This window comes from Talpa europaea (genome assembly GCF_964194135.1).
Source record: "Talpa europaea genome assembly, chromosome: 12".
NCBI lineage: Eukaryota > Metazoa > Chordata > Mammalia > Eulipotyphla > Talpidae > Talpa > Talpa europaea.
In genome coordinates this window covers 46,718,480-46,733,383 of record NC_140079.1, presented here as the reverse complement: position 1 = coordinate 46,733,383, position 14,904 = coordinate 46,718,480, and the positions used below count along the sequence as shown (strand labels likewise).

The 14,904-nt window shown below is 52.2% G+C and overlaps 1 protein-coding gene across 3 annotated transcripts in view; it reads right to left on the bottom strand.

Annotated features, from left to right (window-relative positions):
• Positions 1-2,862: 2,862 nt before the first annotated feature.
• SIN3B (SIN3 transcription regulator family member B) overlaps positions 2,863-14,904 on the bottom strand; it is a gene marked incomplete at both ends in the record, with an annotated part of 35,356 nt that continues 23,314 nt past the window's right edge. For 2 of the 3 annotated variants that reach the window (XM_084249706.1, XM_084249707.1), the window contains 11 exons: positions 2,863-3,093; positions 3,247-3,451; positions 4,226-4,320; positions 5,340-5,432; positions 5,730-5,903; positions 8,532-8,701; positions 9,167-9,770; positions 10,817-11,000; positions 11,758-11,996; positions 12,380-12,496; positions 13,594-13,801. In XM_084249706.1, coding sequence (XP_084105832.1) covers positions 2,863-3,093; positions 3,247-3,451; positions 4,226-4,320; positions 5,340-5,432; positions 5,730-5,903; positions 8,532-8,701; positions 9,167-9,770; positions 10,817-11,000; positions 11,758-11,996; positions 12,380-12,496; positions 13,594-13,801 — 2,320 coding nt within the window. Of the gene's footprint in view, positions 3,094-3,246; positions 3,452-4,225; positions 4,321-5,339; positions 5,433-5,729; positions 5,904-8,531; positions 8,702-9,166; positions 9,771-10,816; positions 11,001-11,757; positions 11,997-12,379; positions 12,599-13,593; positions 13,802-14,904 lie in introns of all 3 variants that reach the window. The other variant, XM_084249705.1, reaches the window with a different exon arrangement.

The window sequence follows — 14,904 nt, the reverse complement described above, 5'->3', positions numbered from 1 at the left end:
TAGTTAGCTGCCTTTGTGGAAATTGTGTTTCCTTTATGTTGTACTTTGAAGCCAGAGGCACCTACAAATGTACCTCCTCTGGACAGCCTGAGAGGATGTGTGAATCCAGGGTGGGGTGGGAGGGAAGCAAGGTCATACCCAAGGTCATTGGTTTAGCCCCTAACTCCAGATGGTTTGCATTTCCACCCTACTGACCCCTGCAGCCCCCCTACCCTCCACCATCACCCCTCCACCATGCTGGGCAGGGGGAGGGAGGGCAACCCCCCTTGTCCCTGCTCACAGAGGAGGCAGGACAGCTTTATTGACCAGGGTTGCTCTTTACTGCTGTCTGATCCACAGACTCAGGGCTTAGAGCAACTGAGTTCTGAGGATCCGGAGCCTCCTTGGGTGGGTGCTCTGCTGAGGGCCTCACGATGGTGCAGGTTGGGTGTTACTGGCCAGGCCCCTTTACCTAATATGGAGCTGGCATCTTCTGGGCCAGAAATACCTTCCCTCCAAGCTTGTCGTACCCACAAAGGCGGGACTCTTTGGCGGGGGTGGGAGGAGTTTCCATCCTTGTGGGACTCCATAGCCATCTCAGAATTCTGCACATCACTGTGGCCACTAAGACTCCTGGACCCCAGCACCCTTCCCAGGAGCACCCTAGCCTTCCCATCTCAGTGCTGCTGACAAAGGCAGGCCTGGCTGTGGGTATGGAGGGGGCCCTGTGCACCCTGATGTAGGCCCAGTAAAAACTCTGAGGCAGCACAAGCCTGCTCACCAAGTGCCCAAAAGCACCCTTCTCTGGAGGGAGGTGGGCTCTAGAGAACTTCCCGGGAGGCAACTGAAAGGCAGGGCCTGGTGGAGAGCTCTGAAGCTCAGGTGACAGTGATGGCACAGACTCAGAGGGTGAGAGGAAAAGGTGGTGGTCCCTGCCGGGAGGGGAGGCCAGAGAGCTGGGAGAGTGGTATTGTGGGGTTAGGAGATCCTGTGCTGGCGTGGTTGGACACACAGAAGTTGAGAAAGCTCAGAGCAAACACCACAGTATTAACTGGGTTTTGTGCAAAATGATACTTGAAGAAGACACCTCCTATTTTCACTGAAAACTAAAACTGAGCTGGGAATGAATATCCCAGAGACATTCTCTGGGTGGAATAATGCCTCCATGGGACCAGGAACCCAAGCACATGTGCAGTGAAGCTGCGAGGCTCTGCAGGTGGGGTGTGGCAACTGCTAGTGCACATGCAGAGTTAACCCCCCAACCTGGCTGGGAGAAACTGCCTTAAGGAAACGACTGCGGGAACCTCACAGCTTTACATCAATATTCACCTTTTCAGTTTAATGTGCAAATAAATAGAAAAGGAAAACTACATTCAAAACAGCTGCAAAGGAAGTACAAGGCCTGGAACAGAAATTCTTCAAAAAATGAGAGGCGCTCCCTAGAAGCATGCTGGGGGGGGGGGGGGGGGAGGGGGAGGATGGGGTTGGATAGCTGGGGACTTTGTGGGATCTGATCACATCCAGTCCATTTGAGGCACAGACAGGGGGTCCCCAGGAAGCAGGCTGCCAAGGGTCTGGTGCAGGATCCTCACAAGAATCCCCTTCTTACAAAACAAAGATGCCCAAAGTGCCTGGGCTACACTTGAGGAAACACAGGCAGGAGACCCTGGTGGGACAGACTGGCCCGGAATTGCCCAGACCTAAGAGTCAAGGTTTCACCAACCTTGAGTCCCACAGGTAACTTCTAGAAATAAGTCTCCACTTGCTGGCTCTCAGGATGAGGGCTGCACGGGGCTGTTCCAGGCTCACAGTCGTGGGTCACCTCTCTGAGCCAGGGGTCTGACCAGAGGTTTCATGGTACAGGTTGGTGGCAGTGGCACAGCAGCCTTCGATGCCTCTGCAGGAGACTGACTGTGAGTCCCTCATGCCACATCTCTCCCGGTGGCAGCTATGGGACCTGGATATAAGGGTGACATGCGGAGTTCCGTGAAAGGGACTTTCACCCAAAGAAGCTGCGAGACCTGGCTGTTGCAAAGTTACAACCACTAAGGGAGTGAGAAGGAATAAATATGTGTGTGCATATATGTTTATAGAATATCCAGGGTCCTCCAGTGTGGGGCCCACGAGCTTGGTAGGAACATCTGGTGGAGATCTTGTCCTAATAACCCCAAGTCTGTCTGTAGAATCAATGTGGGGTTTGGCCTTTCTTTATCCCAGAGTGGGATCTTCCAGGCAGTTCTGGTGTCCCCAGCCCACTCCACGTCTTGATGTAAAAGTGAAATCCCAACAGTTTGGATGGAAGGGCTTCTCAGGCCTTAAAGTGACTAAGGACCCCCAGGGTCAGCTGGGCCAAGTCAATGCCCAAACTGTCAGATGCAGGTGATAATTCCAGAAGCTCTCAGAACCACTTGGAAAGGACATGTTTTTCAAGCAGGCCTAACTGAGTCGACTCCTTCCATGATGGGGTCTCTTGAACACTGATAACTTCCCCACCCCACCCCCAACCCCCCATGAGTGCCCTTGAATGGCTTGTCACTGACTTTTCTAGAAACCGTATGCACAGAAGGACCGGTAACCCTGCCTAGGGATTTGGCACATATGAAGGGCCAGTCAGGGACATGAATGCAATCCCTGCTCTGCAGCCCCGTGTTGATCCTCCCACTTACAGTGGGGACAGAGTCCCCAGAATTCAAGTGCAGGGTTCAGGTTTGGCACATCTGCAAGCTGAGGGGAAGACAGCATAGGATGGAGGCCAGCATGCCCCTCCCCGTCTCTGGAGGCTGCAGCCCGGCAGCAAGGCTGGGAATCCTCTCCTCCTGCAGGTTGTTCATGGAGACGCCTGATATATACTCAGGCCGAACCTTGAGGTGGTGCCATGGAGTGTCAGGGCGAGGCGGGGCGGCGGCTGTACTGCACACGATAGCGGGTGACCGGCAGGCCGTGCACATGCGCTGTCTCACACAGTGTCTTGCAGGGCAGCATGTCCTCATCCTCCTCACCCATCAGCCAGTCCTGCACCAGGCTGGCTGCTTCCACTGTCACGTTGTGCTCCAGCCAGCGGCCGTGCCATTCCTCAAAGTGCCGGTGGTGCCGCAGCAGGACCAGGGGCTGCACCTGCAGGGGGCAGGGAGGAAGGGAGTCAGGACATCCAGCTACCCAGGACAGCCATGGGCTGGATCTCAGGACCCAGGAACCCACAGATGGTGATGGGCTGGATCTCTGGGGGTAGACACTCCCAGATGACCAAGGGCTGGGCAGAGGAGAAACCTGTTTGGCGCGGCAGAGGGTCCCACGGCGGTACATGTAGTCCTCAGAGTTCACGATGAACATCATCTTGTGGGAGCTGAGCTTGAAGCGGCAGTCCACATTGCAGGCGCTCTCCACCCCAACCAGCCGCTTCCAGGAGCTCTTGGCCTCCCCCCGTAAGGCCCGCACCTGCTCACACTGCCACCTTCGGAACTTCTTGAGGTTCCTGGGGTGAGGGGAAGATTTGCAGAGTAGGAAATCCTCGAGACCCATAATATGTCCAATTACCCAGATGTTGGGGAAATGCAAACTGGAACCCCGAAAAATTGTCACCCAATCTCAAATGCAGCAAAAACAAACCTTAGTCCTGCCTGGTGCTGGCAATATGGAGCCCCCACCAATCTGCTCCCCCCAGGAACTTCTAGCCACCTGCGTTTTCTTCCTCTGGTTCCTCCAGCAGGAGCTTCCTCCCCTGGGTCTCCTTTCCCTCCACATCTGGTAAGCTTCCCTCCTTCCTGAAACCCCTCCTTGCTTAGGGACCCTCATTAATTCCTATCAATGAGCCCGGGACCCTTGGGACTGCTCCCCCAGATTGGTTCCCACTTGGAAAGTGGTCCCCATTCAAATCTAAACACCCACTAATGGCCCCCGTTGATCATAAAGTCCCAAACCCTGATATGGTGGTCACCCCTGCCTCTGACTTGATAACTGCCATTTCTGGAAGCTTCTCCCTCTAGGCTCTCACCTCCTCCTCTGACTTATGCATCTGGGGTCTCAGATCTCTCGGGCAGAGTGGATTCCCTTGATAAGCGTGGACCTCATCATCTTGGGACTGCTCTCACGTGTAGCTCTGGTCACCCTAGACTGTAAGCCTCAGGAGGGCAGCACCATACCTCGGTACATATCAGGTGTCCAATAAGTGCTCTCGGATAGAGGATGCACTGTCTTTCAGCCTCACCAAGAACAGGGGACTCCCTGAGTCCACCATGGATCCTCTTACCTCTGCAGGAACACAGGCTTCAGGAGGAAGCCCTCAGTGGGCGAGCTGGATGCACCCTCAGTCCCCACATACTGTTCCACATAGCGAGCCAGGTGCTGCAGGGAAACAGGGACAAGAGCGTGAAGCCTTGCATCAGGGGTGTAGGCCCTCAGCCAGGACCTGAGCTCAGGGCTCCCAGGGATTCAACCCCACTTCCCCAAAGACTTAGGGAGACAGAGACTGGTGTCATATTTGAGTGACTAAATCCCTGTTGGGTTCTTTCTGTATTCATCTTGTGATAGGTTCACATGGGGGTGGGATGGAGCGGGAGCCTGACATGGACAGCAGACAGCGGTGGGGGCAGGAACGGGCATCAGGACTTGCATTGCAAGTAAAGAAAGGGGTAAACCAGGTAGGGGCTGGATAAGTAACAGGTGGGGATCACAGGACACCCATGTGTACCTTGGGTGGCTTGGCTTGTCCATGGACTATCATCTGCTTACTACCCCATTAAAACCAAGGCCCCTCCACATTTGTAGAAAATTAAGAGAAGGGAGGCAGGGTGTATAGCCCCCCACCCTCACTTATTTTGGAAAGCATTTCCTGTGTGGAGTGCCCTGAAGTAGGCCAGGAGCACTGGTGGCTGTGAGGGCAATAGGGTAAGACCAGCTGTGAAGGAGGCTTGAGGCTTACAGGCCTGCTTCTACGGACACAATGGCACCAAGAGGAATGTATGATACAGTGCAGGCCTGGCAGGTTCCCTCCTGGTGGTCAGAGATCAGGCTCAGAGCCCTCTTGATATTTAGACATGGGGAGTATGGATCAGGAGTCTAAGACTCCACAGCCGTGGTGAGCAGGATGGGGGTGTCACAGCAGCAGATGGGAAGGAGCCAGGGATGTGGGGGAGGAGTAAGGCTGGCTCTCACTGGCCCTACTGCCATGAGACACACCCACTGGCTCTTGAGTGGTCATCTACAGTTCCCACCCCCTCTTGGGTTTCCAAAGAGACCTTTCAGCCTGCATGTGAGGTTTCTCTGGGTGGACGACTTGGGTTTGTGCCTGGCCGGCATGTGCATGGGCCTCATGGGGCGGCCCACAGTGTGCACAAGGCACAGAACACAGGGCTGGGTCTCACCTGGACCTCCACGGGGTCTTCTGTCTGTGCTTCCTCGGTGTCCAGAAGTTCAATGGTCATGATCACCTGCCCTTTGCGCTGGAGGAACATCACCTGGGGACCCAGGGGAGGAAGAGCTGAAGTCACAGGATGGCCCAGCTGGCACAGGACAAGGTCAAAGGTCATCAATGACCTGTCTTTGCCAAGCTTCAGGCCCCATCCTTCTTCAAGGGACCTTGCACTAGGCACTCTCTAGGCTGAGGCAGTGTCCTGCAGCCTCAAAAAGCACATGGTATCAGCTGGCCAGTGGCTGAGTTGTGGTCCACCTCAGACCCACCCACTGGCCTAACTGCAGCACCCCTCTCCTACAAGGCACTCCTGGTACCCCAGCCCTAGAGGTTGACCCCTTACCTTGAAGCAGTTCTCATCCGCCATGCACCGCTCAGCCTTCCACTGGTAACTGGTCTCCCTGGCGGCACGGACACAGCGTGAGGACAGGTTCCCACCTGCAGCCCCCCGCTTCTTTTCATTCATGTAGAGCTCTACCACCTTCAGACAGACGTCATCGCTCACCAGGTGGTGCAGCTGCGGGAGGAGAGTTCAGGGTGCCGGGCAGGCACCCCCAGAAGGGGTGAAGCACAAGCCCTGTGTCCACCTCCTGCTGGAGTCCCTGCCTCACCTAGGAACATGCACCAAAGCCAACACAGGGATGCAGCAACTGGATGCAGACTAGCTCAGGGTAGAGCAAACTAGTCTAGACCAGAGCCTAGGAGACCAGAGACAAAGAAAGCAGGTTCAACTAGACCAGACCAAACTAGACTAGAATGCAAATCCTGCCTGAGTATGAGAACTCACAAAGTATGGGAAAAAAGGTGCCAAAATGGGAATGGTAATTATATAAAAGTGGCACTATTGCAGGTAGTTATTTTTCCCTGCATGTTCAGCAATAAACACAATTTCTTTAATTCCTACAAGCACATTTCAAATATTTAGTTTTAGGGAAAAATGAGTAACAAAACAAGTGGGGGTCACAGGGTTAGATGGAACTGGCATGGGGCACCGGCTGTGGGGCAGACTCAGGAAGTCAGGCTCTTCCCCACATGACGCTTTGTTGGGTGAACAGGATGACATGTGGACATGTGAGTCTCCTGGCGGCTGGCACACACAAGTTTCCCAATAAACACTGGCTGCTCTTACTGAAAGCAAGCAATGCTAATTAACAACAACAAAAAAGAGGCAAAGAACATGGACCCGGCCCACAAGGATGTAGAGCGGGTCCTGTAGGCATCTGGCCCAGGGGATTTCCAGTAGGCTTTAAGGTACCACATCTGGGGGTCTGGCTCCCTTACAACACCAGCTACACAACTCCATTTTTACTGCTTATCTTCTTTTTAATTTCATTTTTAACAAGTTCTACAATATACATTTTAGAGAGGGGAATTTTTTTAAAGCATTAATTAAAGTGCTAGGGGCAGGTTCATTCCTGCCCCTGAAGGGAAACAAAGGCGGTGTAAGACGAGGTTAGGGTGTCAGGAAAAAGGGCAGTGTGGATGGGTTCGTCACAAGCCATGTGTCCAAAGGGCCACAGAAGGACAGAGATGCTGACCCCATGAGCCACTGGGGAAATGCAACGTCACAATGTGGTCCCACAGTCCCCTTGGTCTAGGAAGATAGACCCTGAGGCAAGCACTGACCCAAGCACTAGGCGGTGACAAATGCACCAGGAAGCTGAGCTCTAAGGCAGAGGCACGCACTGGCACCCCACCCAGGGATGCTAGGAAAATGGGCTTGGACAGCTACCAGGAGATAAACATGACAGTTGTAAGGGCCCAGTGAGGGCGTGTTCCCCAGAGCCTTCCCAGGGAGAGGAATGGAGGAGCCACAGCATCTCAAAAGAGAGGTTCTCCCAGAATCACACTGCCTGTATGCAGTCAGACATGCTGTGTGCTTCCATTCACATGCAGCTGGAAACCAGGGAATCTGCCCATAGATGGGGAGTGCACACAAGGGGGGAAGGGAGGGGGGCCGTCTGTGAAAACCAACCAAGCTGCATTTTCAGAACTTGGACACTTCTCTATGTGTGCTTTACTTTAATAAAATGCTTTAAAAACCTGGAAGGAAATGCTTGAAATAATTCTAGATTCTAAAATATTTCAAATGACTGGATCTGGGTGGGAAAGTAATGCCATTATTCTTTCCCCATCTTCATTTCCGCCTTAAAGTGAATAGCCTTACTTGATAATCAGGAAACAAGTCAAGCTGAACAACTCCAGTGGTAACCCAGCAGGACTCATGTTCCAGACCTTCGAGACTTGGCAGTTTATATTTACGAGACCTGTTTCCTCTGGCGGACATTTAGCTGTGGGCAATTCTTCTGCTACCATAAACAATACTGACAAACATCACTGATATTTCCCCCCAGGAGATATGTGGGGAAGGGTTATTCACAATGGTGCAAATTATCCTCAATAAAGTCTGTCCACCAGGGACTCAAACAATTCCTTGTATGTGCATGTCACAGTGGCACTGCTCACATCACCAAAAGGTGGCAACAACCCAACTGTCCAGCAATGGGTAACTAATGAATAAAATGTGATGTATTCAGTCATGAAAAGCATAATGATATTCTGGTCAAGTACGATGTACAATGAGGGCCTTATATCTAGCCTAGGAGCACAGTAGGTCATACTATGTAGGTCTGTCATTACACTCTGGTGTTTACACAGCAATGAAATCATCTGATAACACTTTTCACAGAATGCATTCTGTTACTGAGTGACATATGACTATACATACAATGGAATATTAGTCATAAAAAGGAATGCTACACACACACACACACACACACACAAACACAAATGATGGGAATGAACCTTGAAAACATGATGCTGAGTGAGAGACCAGACACAAAAGTCCACATGGTATGTGATCCATTCATATGAATAGGCAAATACAGGCAGAAAGCAGACTGGTGGTTGTGAGAAGCCAGGAGGTTGTGGGGCCAGGAGATGGGGAGCTACTGCTCATGGGATAGGGTTTCCCTTTGAATCACTAACTTTTAAAATAGTGAATTCTACATTATGTGAATTCTACCTCAATTTAAAAATAAAAGGAACTTATAATCATGGGGCCACAAGCACAGCAGGCAGTGGTGTACATGTGGGTCTTCAAAGTGGAGGAGGGTGGGGTACCCCAGTGTCTTAGGCTGTTTACCTGCCGGGCGATGCTCTGCACCAGCTTGTCCATGGTGAAGCCCACATAGGCATGGATGGTAAACATCTCTCGCAGGGTGTCCTCATACTGTGTGGGGTCAATCCCACCCTCCAGCAGGCTCCGCACCATGTCCAGGAAGGCCGGGTAGTACTCCTCCAGCTCCACCTCACCTGGGGAGGCAGGCAGAGCCACCAGGGTCACAGGCACTTACCAGCCAGGTGCACCTACATCTCCACCAACACAGGAGCCACATTCTGCCTCCTTCCACCATCCTTCCCAATATGGTCTTCAATCCATGGGGTGGACCAGAGGGCAGGCTCAGGAGGACGTTATCTACAGCCTCACACCCAGAAGGGAGGGAGCACACTGGGTGCCCTGGTCCCACCCAGCATGCTACCACAGTGGGAGCCTGTAAGGTACCGGCGAATGTTTTTGCTACTTCCCACTTGATATGTCTCATCTAAGATAATTACTTCAAATGAAAAGTCAGTAAAAATACAACTGACTTCTCTGATACAGGCTGGGAACCCAAACCTTTGGGGTGCTTGGTCATAGCTACTTGCCCCGCTCCTGGTCCCTTCCCAGCTCTCTAAGATGCTTTGGCCTGCCCCCTCCCAACTGTCCCCTGGGCTCACTGGGCTGCTTCAGCCGCAGCTCCATGGCGGGGTCGCTGCCCTTCTCACGGCGGCCCTCACACAGCAGCTTCTCACGCTCCTTCTCAGCGCGGTACTCCAGAAGTTGCTTCTGTGCCTGACGGTAGATTTTCAGGAGCCTGGAACACAGGGTCTGGTGCAGGCGCAGGAAGAAGTACCAGTTGTTGTTGGCGAAGAAGAGGCTGTAGACATCATCCAGCGGCTTATGCGGTGGTGATGGCTGCTCGGCAGCTGGCGCCTCCCCTGGAGCTCCTTTCTCCTCCGGGGAGCTGCCCTGCTGCTCAGGTGCCGGTTTCTTCCGGTCACCAAGGTCTGCGTTCTGCCCCTGAGGGCTGCCCCGGCCTTCATCAGCAGAGTCCTCTGATGCACCCAGGTCCAGCTGCTGTGAGAAGAAGAGGCTGGGCAGGAACTGATGCAGCAGCTGGTGGATGGCTCCCTGGTCCTCCTTCTGGATGGCCGGCTGTCGCTTCACGTAGTAGCTGATGAGGGCAGCTGCATCTTCCAGGATCTGCCTGTCTTCATACACAAAGATGAGGTGCGGCTCACTGGAGGGGGCACTGCGGCCCTCTGAGTGCTGTTCCTGGTGCTAGGGGAGAGGTAGCATTAGTATATGTGCTGCCGAAGCAAACACGGGAGAGGTAGCATTAGGGTAGAGCTACAAAGTAGGAGCCTGGGGCATCTGTTGGCATCACACTCTGATCTGGACCAGATGGACCAACCTCCCATTACCCATGTACCTGGAGGCCTGAGAGCCTGGCCTGGCATCAGTTCTTTGGCTCAGGCCTAGAAACCTGTATGCACCAATGCTAGCAGGAGGGCCTGGCTGGAGGCTGGAGGTGGTACAATAGGAGACCTAGTTTCCTGTGACCCTGGCAAGCAGCCTCCTCTCAGGCCTCAGTTTCTTCAATGCTAAAATGAGGACAACTGCACAATAAGATCTGTAAGCCAGAGTGGATGTTTCTGCTGAGGGTTCTAACAGTGCCTGGTCTTAGGTCAGTGGCAGAGAAAGGAAAGCTGCTATGGGAAAGGCTTGCATGTGTATGTGTGGGGGAGGCTGTGGTGGTAGGGAGAGGGGAGGGGAGCTAAGAACTCTTGTTGACAATGACAGAGCTGCTGCCACTTTCCAGCCTTCTCCCAGAACAGTGTGTGTGTGTGTGTGTGGGGGGAGTGACGGTGGTGGTGGCGGTGTGGGGTTGGTATTAAGAACCCTTGTTGACAATGACAGAGCTGCTGCCACTTTCCAGCCTTCTCCCAGGTTGGCCAGAGACTGGAGTCACAGAAACATCTGTCCTCAAACCTATGGCAGCCCTGGTAGGGTGACACTGGGTAAACAGGTAGAGTCACCTACAGGAAGGGCCACGGAGGCCCTGGCTTGTGTGTGTGTGCTCATGCATGCACGTGTGCCTGAGCGTGCATGTGTGTGTGTGTGGGGAGCGGGGGCGTTGGGAGTCCCTGCTGACAATGACAGGGCTGTTACCATCCTCTATCCTTTCTCCAGGTTGGCCAGAGGCTGAGGTCACAGAAATGTCTGCACTTATCCCTATCAGCCCTGGCAGGGTGATGCTGGGGAAACAGGCACAGAGTACGGCAACCCACCCGAGGCCTGCTCAGACCTGCCCAAGGAGGCCTCACCTCATCATAGACACTCTCGATCTCATTGAGCAAGCTTTTGGAACGAAGGGCCTTGGTGTCATTCTGCTTGAAATTCACGGCCTGGTGGTCCAGGGACTTTAGGTATGCCTTTTCATACTGCTCCCGCCAGATCTTGTTGAAGCCCTGCTGCGCCTCCCGCCACTCCTCCTCCTTGGCTTTCAGCCTGCAGGGGGCAGAGGGACTCAGCCCGGGACAGCCTGGGAGTATCCCAAGGGGACAGCCTGAGTCACCCCTCCCAGGGCCGACCTGTCTTCTACCCAGAGCCCTGGCCCAATGCATTCCAATCTCAGGAGGAGACCAGCCCGACTGTGCAGTGGGTTCCATAATGAATAAAGCAGGAAAGTGGGAACGAGGCCCACTGAAGTGACTAGGCTGGTTTTATGGTTTCTCCAATACTGCTGCCCTCAATGTCTTTCCTGCCCTGGTCAGGACCCTGACCACACTCCATGTGGTTGTTAAACAAACCATGGGGCGCCCTTGCTGGACTCTGAGTTCCACAAGGGAAGGACAGTGTTGGCCTTGCTCAGTCTGCCACCCCAGTGCCAAGCACAGCACCAGTAGAGGCAGCTACTTCATCAATAATGGTGCAGGGAGGCCTCTGAGACATGTTAGCAAGTAACAGGCACACCATGGTGTACAGGGTGCTGCTGTGTTTTGAAATAGTTTGAAATTCACAAATAATTGTATATGATAATCTCAAGGCAGAACATGCTAGATATAGATATGATTTGGATATGATAATGCTCAAGGCAGAACACAGTGTTCACTGTGCTTCCCTCACGGGAGTGCACAGAGAATGAAAGAAGACTGGAAATACAGTGCCAGCCCAGGCCCTGGGGCCCTTTGAAGACATGCCTGTGACAACAGTACTAATGAGCCCCTGGGGCCCAAGCAGGTGGGGGGCCAGGAGCAGAGGGCACCTTTTCAGAACGACAGGCACAGCAGTGACAGGGTTCTTCTTGAGGCTCTCGATGATCTCTGGGGCTTTGTCGCCATAGATGCGGTGAATGGCACGGCGCTGGATCACCTCCGATGTGCCACCCAGACAGTCATCCAGTCGGAACTTCTCTTGGTCCTCAGGCGCCATCCGAGTCAACTTCTTCTGCACACTCTCCAGCACCCGGATGGTGGCCAGGTTGGTTTCCAGGACAACATCTAACTATGAAAGGAAGGCAGGAAAGGATCGCCCATGGAGGTGGGGGTGCTGGGGACAGGCACTCAGGGCTGAGTAAATATTCCAACCAAAAAAGTCAACTTCAGTTAACCTAATATTAATCAAACTAAGTTCAAAAAAAATTTTTTCCCCTTATAAACAAAAAGAATAAAGCACTATCATTGAGTCAGCCCATAAGCAGTAAGGTAAATAGGCAAGCTTTTAGAAGCTGCCCCCTGCTGGAAGGAGCTGGAATCCTGGACACGCAAAGGGAGCTGAGGGCAGTAAAGAGACCAAGGATCCATTTCAAGAGAGGGAAAGAGCAGGAAGGAACAGCAAGTACCCAGAAACTCTATCCCGGTGGGCATCTACAGCACTAGTACACGCACCTCAAATCGTTCGTCCTCACAGCGGTGCAGCTGCTCCTCATAGGGTGTCTTCTTGGAGCTGACAAAGGTGGAGTCCTCTGACCAGGAGGGGAAGGAGACCCAGGTGTCATTCAGCACCTGCACCAAGAACAAAACTGAGCAGCATGGCAAACCCCAGCGGCCAGCGGTATGTGCTGTGTCCTCCAGCATGGAAGATGTGAGGATGGTAATGGGATCTTTATTTTACAAAAAATCACTTTATCATGTACACAGTAAAATTAATTTTAAAGTGGTTTTAGGAGAAAACATGACTTTGGGGATGTGAACAAATTATACTATCAGGAGTCAGCAAACTTTATAAAGGGCCAGGTGGTAAATACATTAGGTCACTGGGTCTGGTAAATATGTTAGGTCACTGGTCACTGGGTCTGTTGGGATCACTCAATTCTGCCTTTGATCTAGTGAAGCAGCCACAGACCACATGAAAACAGAAGGGCAGGACTGTGAGCCAATAAAATCCTTATTTACAGGGCCTCCCCTGGTGGCGCAGGTGGTTGAACATCGTGCTGTGAAGCTGTCCGCAGCCTCTGCAGCACCGGTTTGATGCCGGCCGGCCAGCCGGCGAGGGTCCCACATGGTGCGGCAGACCTCTCCTGTCTTGCCCGCTGCTCCCCTCAGCAGTGTATTTCGTCAGTCTGCCTGTTCTGTTCTCCGCTCTGGCTCTGGTGAATCTTCTCACCCTCCTGCGCATCTGGTCTGTACCCCAGATCTTGTATAAATAAATAAATCTTAAAAAAAAAAAATCCTTATTTACAAGCACAGGCAATGTGGCCAATTTCATCCCTGGACTTTATGCTGGAATCAGCAGGCACTCTGAATCCTTGAATCGAAGTAATAAGCCTGAAAGAGTTCAACCATCAAGCTAAATGGAAACAGAAGGTGGTGAAATGGGAAAATGGAATCATAGCAGAAAGAATTTAACTAACAGTTATTTAGTCTAACAGAGGAATAAGCCAAACCCTAAACTGGAAGCTCTGTTGCTTGCCAAAACTACCAAGGAGGTAAGAAACTGTCACCTTTACTCAGGCATTTAGTTTTGTCACATTCCAGCACCACCCATCATTCAAAATCTGGGGGAGACACTTAGTCTTTCATGTATAGCAAGGGTAATGTTTTTTTTTTGGTGGGGTGGGGATATGTGCCACTAAGCCCATGTGAGCCCCAGAGGGCAATACCTCCTTGCAGATGGCTGTCCTTCCGCTGCACTTGGGCTGCTGGTAGGTTTTGGGAAGTGCTCGGTAACTGGATCCAATGCGCTTACACGATGCGTAGTCAATTTCCCGGCTTATTCCATCCCCAGATCTATCACTCATGGGTGGGGCAAATGACAGTTCTTTCACACCCAGGAAGGACTTAAACTGTGCAAAGAGTTCTGGAAATTTCCTTCAGAAACAAAGATAAATAGTGAGTCAGCGTCCTGGGGTCTTCTGGGAGTAATCCAGAGATTTTAGAATGGCTGCATTAGAAGTATGTCTGTGGTTAAAAATGGTCAGAGTTCAATGTGAGAGAGGAGAGGCGAGAGGTGGATCAAACCAAATGTCACATGAGTAAACCACTACAAGTCTTCATGTACATGTGAACTTGCCTCTGGCCCCTCTGTCACCAGCCAGGCCTAGCCACTCACAGGAGGACATGAAACATGTTGGATGAGATGACCTAGACTGGCAGAACTGGGGCCAGCTCTCCTTGGAGGAGAGGGTCGACCATGAGGCTGGGGTGGGTGTCCACCAGGTACCTGCCTTTGTAAATAAAGTTTTATCAACATAGTCATGTCTACTTGCTTATATCATCTGTGGCTACAGGTGCAGGATGAGGCTAGAGTTGAGTAATCTCAATCCTTGGCCCTTGACAGATAAAGTCTGTCACCTCTGCCCCAAAGCCTTCTGCCTTGAAGGAGACTTTTTCAAGGAAAACCCACTGTGGACATATACTCATGAGTAGTAACAAAATGTCTATGCACATCTGTGGGGTGATTTTAATGCAAGTGACCTGCAGCCAGCCGGATTCCCTTTGTTAAACTGTATCTACTACCCTGCTGCTCCCTGCAGGCCCCACAAGAAGGCCATCTGCTAAACCCCACCTGTAAACATGCTGTACCAACTCAACTCATCAGGAAAACCACAGCAAACAAGACGTGGGGACAGAAGACAGAAATAAAATTTGTGCAGAGAATGTCTGAGGCTACAGCTGGGCATCAAGAATACTCTGTAGGGGGCACTTACCCCAACACATCCATCACCCTGATGACCTTCTTTGACTCTCTGGGCAAACCCAGTCCAGAGTTCCCACATGTAAACAGAGGCTAGAAGAGTCTGGGTCTGCCATAAGAAGTGCAAAGGTATAGTCCCTCCCACACCAGCACTTTTGGGGGTAGGAGCATGATCAGGACGGTGTGGCCGGACCCCAGGGGCTAGCAAGGGTCTATTTGTGACCTGGGAGTAGACACAGGGGATGTGTCTGATAACAACTCATCAAGCCATTCTTCT